Source organism: Watersipora subatra, chromosome 1, assembly GCF_963576615.1.
Source record: "Watersipora subatra chromosome 1, tzWatSuba1.1, whole genome shotgun sequence".
In the NCBI taxonomy this organism is placed as follows: domain Eukaryota; kingdom Metazoa; phylum Bryozoa; class Gymnolaemata; order Cheilostomatida; family Watersiporidae; genus Watersipora; species Watersipora subatra.
In genome coordinates, this window is record NC_088708.1 from 6924196 (window position 1) to 6932904 (window position 8709).

Here is an 8709-nt window from a genome sequence, read left to right on the forward strand (position 1 = left end):
ACCAGAGCTAAACAAGTTTTATCAGCTGTCCATCCGTAGCTGTATATGTGTCTTCGCTTAAGTTTACATCTATGTGCTAAGTCTCATTTTTCTTAAGCTAATGTGAAATTCGGCATTCAGGAGATATTTTCGTTTAGAAAGTTACGATCATATTGGAGTTGTTTGCTCACACCATTCGCACACGTGCGATAATATAAGCGCTGCCATGACTACGCTGAATATCTGCCAATCAAAATCGCCTATCCCATCGTGCAATGTCTCCATCGTTCGCCATTGTTCTCTTAGCTAACCGTAAATAAGCGTTTTTGACGTTGACCAGACCAAGATTTTCTGATATTGTAGGTACTATGTTTCGAATATTTGTTGGACCTTAGTAGTTAGATTTTAGCAGTTGTTTTATTTTGTTGTACTCGTGCAGCAATCAACCGTGTTCCAATTTTTTCATTATTTATGTAGTTAGTATTTTTACCATCGTATGATAATCACCTGAAGTTATTTAAACTGTGACCAATTGATTTACACGATGTATTGCTTGTGGCCGTTTGCTAGTATTATCTAGTAAGAGTTTATATATCTGAACAATTTTGGCAGTGTTTTTATGTTAACAAATTACGCTCCACAAGAGCACTACTCATCTTTAAACAAATTCTCTGGCAGGTCCCTTATTGCAAACTGGAACAATAGCGTGTTCTTGTATATACACAAGGGCGGATCTACTGTGGTGCATTTGGTGCAAATGCACCACCATAAATATGGCAAAAAATTAAAAAAAAAGATTTAGAATCCATCAAGAATTAAGTAAATTACAATTCATTTCACTGAGAACTTGCTTTGGGAGAAAATGAACAAAAACGGCCTAGTAGAGCTTGTTATAACGAACCAGTTTTAATAACATCGACCTGAATTTGTTTAGCTTATAAACAAATGAGAGTTGTTCCAATAAACATCCCCAATTGAGCCGCAACTATTTCAAAAGAAGTACTACAAGCAATTTTAAAAGCAAGTCTCAAAAGAAAGGTCAAGAATGAACTTTGGATCATTTCTTTTGACGACAAAACAACAATTAAAAAAAGTATGCCCTAATATGTCTGTTTTATAATAGCATCGTTATGTAGCTAATACTACGAAACATCTCTTTTGGTAGTTTGCAGAAATGATGCCTTATTTCTGCACAGCCAAACCAAATGGCTGTTGAGGTTTTGTGATTGATTTTGTCTTGATTTTGTTTTATTGCACAAATGTTTGTTAACTTTCTGTTTACATGTAATCTCGATATACATAGTTAAAGGAACATTATAAAACACCAATTTAATTAATCATATCTAATGTCAATTTTTACCTCTAAACTTGTTGTTTGCTGCAAATAAATGATTACACTTTTTTGAGCTCAAACACACCTCTCCTTCATGCTAAGATGCCTAAATTTCAAAAATTTCCGCTAGCGCGGGACCAGGTAAGGAGGCCGCTCCGCGCACCCTCTCCCACTCTAGATATATTACACAAATTTTGCACCACACACTTTTTTTCCTAGATCCGCCCCTGATACATATAAAAAGCAAAGACGCGTTGAAATAGTGCTGAAACTTTAGTTTTAAAGTTGGTAATTCTATCTTTAATAACTTGTCCTGTTCTGTGTCTTTCTAGTCTAATTTCGATAGAAACAGGGGTATGCGCATAACTTCATTTAAATTTGGACATCATTAAACCTAAGTTAGATATAAGCCTACATATAGATTAAAGTTTTTGCCATTGGTTTTTGCTGGTTGTGATTATGCATGCTAGTCTAGATGATTCCGTAGAGAGTAATCAGTATTTGGTTGTTTATATGATGACAAACAAACCGCTAATGTAAATCTATCACTTCTTATAAGATGAGTTCAGACATTTCAAAAAAGAAGAAGGGAAGCTTTCTGGCTAGAAAGGCACAATTGGAAAAGGAAAAGTCTAACAATGTCCAGCCAGACGATGTGCTCATGTTCACAGCTCCCACAGAAGGTAGTTCCTTGTTCCGTTGTATCTTTCAATATTTTTTGGCTTTCCCCACCCCAAATAGCGATTTTCTTTTAACTCATATATTGGTGGAAAATTGGCTGTTGTTCTTAGCAATTGTAATTTTTGCTTCTGACTCTAGCATTTTGTCAAATAACAATATAGTTAATCATAACCATTGTGAGATTGTCTGATAATTGTCAGATATTTGTCAAATAATTGTAACCATTATGGTTGTATAGGCTATCTCTGCACTCCAGAGGCAAATACATATGGAATTGAATTTACAAGGTTTAAACTTCGCGATATGGACAGCGGAGTGACATTGTTTGAAGTAGCCAAGCCTTCATCAGGTAACGTATTCACCTCATGTTTTCTCTCGCTTTCGTCATTTATGTTGTTTCTCTGCTCTGTCTGTTTTTCTTGCTCTATTTTTGATCTCCTGTTATTCTACTATCACTCTGTCTTTAGATGAGAGCTCAGCTGAAGAATCAGTAGATGCAAATCCAAACAAAGGCAGATTTGTTAAATATGAATTTGGACCCAGCTTCCTTAAACTACGCACTGTAGGAGCAACGTGAGTTTCGTCATGTCTTGATTTGTACATATGCATGTATATCATAGCTGCAGCAATATCTTAACTAGGCCTTGCTAATATTTCCGAGAATGGTAGTTTTACAACATAGTTTGGGTTTTTTTTGCTTATTAGTAAACTTTCCACCGATACCAGGCTGGAGAAGCTCAGACTATTTAGCTCTGGAACAGTGCTAGCTGGGCGCACTTGCTTATTACTTGCAAGCCCATCCAAGATGGTAGCCAAATTCATTATGCTAAAGGTTATATAAGACATAGCTTAGGATCTTATTTGCAGCGTAGACTTTGTTGTTGGTGACAAGGACATTCCTAACTTCATAATACATAGCTTGTGATCTTATTTGCAGCGTAGACTTTGTGGTTGGTGACAAGGACATTCCTAACTTCAGAATGATTGAGCGACACTACTTTCAGAAAAAGTTGCTCAAAAGTTTTGACTTCCAGTTTGGATTTGTAATACCGAGAAGTCGGAATTCAGTGGAGCAAATCTACGAATTTCCTGCTCTCAAGGATGATGAAGGTAGGGCTAGCGAGGGAGGAAATACTCGAGGCTAGCGAGGGAGACAATATTCAGGGCTAGCGAGGGAGACAATACTTAGTGTTAGAAGAGTTAGGAATAAATAACATCAATTTACGAAAAAATTTAGAAATATGCACTGACACAGTTTTTGCTCAAGTAACCTTTAAATGCTTTCAGTCTGTAAGCACAGCAAATCATCACATTTCAGATACAAAGAGAGGTTCTAAATAGGAACAAAGCAGAGGCTATACTATAAATTTTGTCTATAATGTATGCCATATGTAAAGGGTGTACCATTTTGAAATACTTGCTCATTTTATGTCAAGGATGTACAGTATTGTATACCGTATTTATTGATACGAGCTATAAATAATGTATACACAATTGAACATTTAAATGCAAAGTAAATTCATATTTATACCCATGTCAAAGCTCTCATGGGTTGGAGCAAATATCCTTATATCAATATATGTACAAGTATATATATGAATCTATATATATATATTTCTCAAATCATGTCTGTGGATCTGTCATTCCGGCTATAGCGCATGCTGATTATTTTACCGATGTGGCCAGGCGTTGCGATGCCCCTGCTAAGAAATATTTTTCGTAAGGTTCGATCACTATATCTGGGGTTAAGGCCAATTCTTCTCGCGCGGACAATTATATTGTCTCCGTATCGTCGTATTCAAAGTTTTGATGGATAGCTTCTGGTGGAACAGTAACTTTTTTTATACACACACTTCTATGCAAGAATTATTATTGTTAATCCTACATATTCAGGATTTTTATTTTGTTTCCTCAGTTCATATTAATTGTATCATTACCGATTCATCTGTTATTGTAATCGTAGCAAAACCGACTTAATTTAGCTATTACTTGCTAATTATGTCACATTTACATCTAAACCTTTTTATAGTCGTTTTATTTTTTTTAAAGATTTGCTTGCAACAAAATTCACATTACAGTTATTTGGTATCAAAAGATTCACCATGTCCTACTCTGCTGTGTTGTAGGTGCAAAATATGTGGAAATGTGATTACAAGCTCTTAAAAGCTCAAAAATGAACAGTTAATCGCCGCCATCACCAAACTGCTGTAGATTAGAATCCCTTTTCAAAACGGCTCAAGTGGGACGTAGTTGAACAAGATGGCTTCTGTTTACACTTTCATGCAACCTCATTTATCGAAATATTTTCACAAATATACTTTTCGCATTCAATAAAACCATGTCTATTGTCCTTACGCGTCTGTTTCATCATCATTGTAATGCTGTCATTTTGAACACTGTTATCTCAAAACCTACCATATAAATTTGTTTAATTTTTTAACCTTAACCCGAAGGATTGCATATCATCCTCTGACAAACATTACGAGCCTGTTGGTCACCTGTGATAGTCGAAAAATGCTGCAGAAATTGTTTGCACTATTTGGCAGGAAGTATGGGTCACATGATCAGATTACGATTAGACCAAGCTGAAACGAAACTGTACAGTAGCGAGCATCTATATTTGATCTGGGCGTTTCGGCAAAACCCGAAGTGTTTGTCATAAACTAGTGCTACGAGAGGTTTTATATTGAGCCTTTTATTGGCCTTTAATTTCACGTGATAATATCACGTGTCAAAACAATTACCAAATTTCTTGAGTACGTCAGAGAAATAAATTGATTCCAACCTACGGCGTTTTCCTGATGGCGACGATTAACTGTTCGTTTTTGTGCTTTCAAGAGCTTATAATCACATTTCCACATATTTTGCACCTACATCACAGCAGAGTAAGACATGGTGAATCTTTTGGTACCAAATAACTGTAATGTGAACTTTGTTGCAAGTCAACCTTAAAATTTATTTGACCTGCACGAAACATTTTCCTCATGATATGAAGTTTAAAAGTTGTTTGAAAAAGTTTGAAAACCTTTACAGTTGTTTTTATTTCCTCCCTAAATCTATTTCAATTACACAAAACACTTCTCATGATATGTAATTTGAAAGTTAGAATGGCAAATGTTGTTATATGTTAAATACAAATCAATTTTCTGACCAAAGACTTTTTTTTTTACTACCCAGGCAACGCCGGGTAGCACAGCTAGTATATGTATATATATTAATATATATATATATATATATATTTATATATATATATATATGAATATATTGTATTTTCGTTTAACTCATTCCTCAGCTCACCAACAAAGATAAGTATTTCAAGAATTATGTATAATATTAAACAAAAGACTTATATAAAACTATGTAAACAAAACAAATATGAATGCCTAAATTATATATACAAACTATATTAATAATAACCAATAAAAGAAGTTTTAATTTTAGTTATACCTAAAGACATGAGAACAGAAAACTAGATTTACCAGAGTGCAAGTTCAGTGGTGGAGCGGGTGATAGAGATATGCCAGAGTGCAAGTTCAGTGGTGGAGCGGGTGATAGAGATATACCAGAGTGCAAGTTCAGTGGTGGAGCGGGTGATAGAGATATACCAGAGTGCAAGTTCAGTGGTGGAGCGGGTGATAGAGATATACCAGAGTGCAAGTTCAGTGGTGGAGCGGGTGATAGAGATATGCCAGAGTGCAAGTTCAGTGGTGGAGCGGGTGATAGAGATATACCAGAGTGCAAGTTCAGTGGTGGAGCGGGTGATAGAGATATACCAGAGTGCAAGTTCAGTGGTGGAGCGGGTGATAGAGATATACCAGAGTGCAAGTTCAGTGGTGGAGCGGGTGATAGAGATATACCAGAGTGCAAGTTCAGTGGTGGAGCGGGTGATAGAGATATACCAGAGTGCAAGTTCAGTGGTGGAGCGGGTGATAGAGATATGCCAGAGTGCAAGTTCAGTGGTGGAGCGGGTGATAGAGATATACCAGAGTGCAAGTTCAGTGGTGGAGCGGGTGATAGAGATATACCAGAGTGCAAGTTCAGTGGTGGAGCGGGTGATAGAGATATACCAGAGTGCAAGTTCAGTGGTGGAGCGGGTGATAGAGATATACCAGAGTGCAAGTTCAGTGGTGGAGCGGGTGATAGAGATATACCAGAGTGCAAGTTCAGTGGTGGAGCGGGTGATAGAGATATACCAGAGTGCAAGTTCAGTGGTGGAGCGGGTGATAGAGATATGCCAGAGTGCAAGTTCAGTGGTGGAGCGGGTGATAGAGATATACCAGAGTGCAAGTTCAGTGGTGGAGCGGGTGATAGAGATATGCCAGAGTGCAAGTTCAGTGGTGGAGCGGGTGATAGAGATATGCCAGAGTGCAAGTTCAGTGGTGGAGCGGGTGATAGAGATATGCCAGAGTGCAAGTTCAGTGGTGGAGCGGGTGATAGAGATATACCAGAGTGCAAGTTCAGTGGTGGAGCGGGTGATAGAGATATACCAGAGTGCAAGTTCAGTGGTGGAGAGGGTGATAGAGATATACCAGAGTGCAAGTTCAGTGGTGGAGCGGGTGATAGAGATATACCAGAGTGCAAGTTCAGTGGTGGAGCGGGTGATAGAGATATACCAGAGTGCAAGTTCAGTGGTGGAGCGGGTGATAGAGATATACCAGAGTGCAAGTTCAGTGGTGGAGCGGGTGATAGAGATATACCAGAGTGCAAGTTCAGTGGTGGAGCGGGTGATAGAGATATACCAGAGTGCAAGTTCAGTGGTGGAGCGGGTGATAGAGATATGCCAGAGTGCAAGTTCAGTGGTGGAGCGGGTGATAGAGATATGCCAGAGTGCAAGTTCAGTGGTGGAGCGGGTGATAGAGATATGCCAGAGTGCAAGTTCAGTGGTGGAGCGGGTGATAGAGATATGCCAGAGTGCAAGTTCAGTGGTGGAGCGGGTGATAGAGATATGCCAGAGTGCAAGTTCAGTGGTGGAGCGGGTGATAGAGATATACCAGAGTGCAAGTTCAGTGGTGGAGCGGGTGATAGAGATATACCAGAGTGCAAGTTCAGTGGTGGAGCGGGTGATAGAGATATACCAGAGTGCAAGTTCAGTGGTGGAGCGGGTGATAGAGATATACCAGAGTGCAAGTTCAGTGGTGGAGTGGGTGATAGAGATATACCAGAGTGCAAGTTCAGTGGTGGAGCGGGTGATAGAGATATGTGACATAACCTTTCCACATGTGGTTGTTGTATGTCATCATACTGTAGATGTATGCAGTATGCCCTAGTTGTGTATTATATGTTCAGTACAGGTACATGTATATCTGTTTTATTTCATGAATCATAGATGTATGTCATGCGCAATAGATGTGCAGGCTAATAGGATGTTGTATCTGTTACAGTAAAGATGATGATGGCTCACCCTTATGAAACAAAATCTGACAGCTTCTATTTTGTTGGCAATCAGCTAGTTATGCACAACAAGGCTGAATATTCGTATTGCGGCAGCAGCTAATCACCAAGTGTCTACCTGATGACCACCAAGGGATCACTTGGTTTCATTTTCTTAGGTTGTTGATTAACCTTCAGAGTGTCCAAAAATTTGGAAAATTCCTGTTTCTCAGTACAACGCCTACGAATAGTGGTGTGACTGGATAATGAAATTTAGTCCGCACCAAAAAGACAATTCCTGTTTCTATGTACTTGATCGCCTCAAAGCCTGCATTCCACCAATACAATTATTATATATTAAGAAATTGGCCAATTGTGCTTTATGTACATAACTTCTACCGTATTCACTCAATGTGATGATTAGCTGGTTAGTAATTTATTCGAGGATGGAAATATTTTTTTCCTTTGTTTATTTTAGCTGTTGAATCTCACATGATATATTTTGGTAACCATGTTTATTAATAGCTTTCTTTCATGATTCCTTAGATGATTGCAATAAAACTGTTGTAGCATATCGATATAACGCATAGCTCGTCTCTGGTTATTGTCTCCCCTTTCATCTTTACAATACATTTTAGATTTTATTTGAGTTTATTTGAAATTGGTTATGAACTACGATGACTTCAGGGTGGAGCACTGGTTATGAACAGCATGTAAAAAACAACAAATTTAAGAAAATAAAAAAGAAAATATAAAAAAATGGTCTGGTAACGGACTACAATAAAATATGATCGATTGTACATCTTGTTTTCTATAGAATCATAAGGAAACTTAAATAATATGATGTAAATAAATAATAAACATGATGAAAAAGTTGAGCGGAATATTGATGATCTTTCTGGAAGCCTGTGAATTCAGATTCTTTATTTTATCTAAACAGTAAGGATCCTGTGAACAGAGGAGCTTACACTGTGTACTGCTTGTCACGCATGCCTCGGTGAAAGAGCAGCTGTAGCATGTCACGCTCTCTGCAATGGTATGCATAGAGTTGCTCGGTTCTTCACATTTAAATTATGGACAATTTAATAGATTTATCAGCATACTTTCCATAATAGAGTTAGTGCTTACACTCACCTTGGACACTGGCTTATCTATAATAATAAAGTTAGTGCTTACACTGACCTTGGACACTGGCATATCTATAATAATGAGTTAGTGTGTATACTTACCTTGTGCACTCGTTTAACTATCACAATAGAGCTAAAGCGTACACTTATCTTGTACACTAGCATACCTACCATAATAGAGTCAGCGCTTACACTTACCTTAGACAATGGCATATCTAC

At 37.9% G+C, this 8709-nt stretch overlaps 1 protein-coding gene across 1 annotated transcript; it reads left to right on the forward strand.

Moving 5' to 3' along the window:
- The first annotated feature begins 270 nt into the window (after positions 1-270).
- On the forward strand, positions 271-7970 carry LOC137401864 (protein unc-119 homolog B-like). Its single transcript, XM_068088340.1, has 6 exons — positions 271-338; positions 1872-1995; positions 2232-2342; positions 2461-2566; positions 2931-3103; positions 7375-7970. The coding sequence occupies exons 2-6, from the start codon at positions 1872-1874 to the stop codon at positions 7485-7487; spliced, it is 627 nt and encodes a 208-aa protein (XP_067944441.1). The 5' UTR covers positions 271-338; the 3' UTR covers positions 7488-7970.
- Positions 7971-8709: the final 739 nt, after the last annotated feature.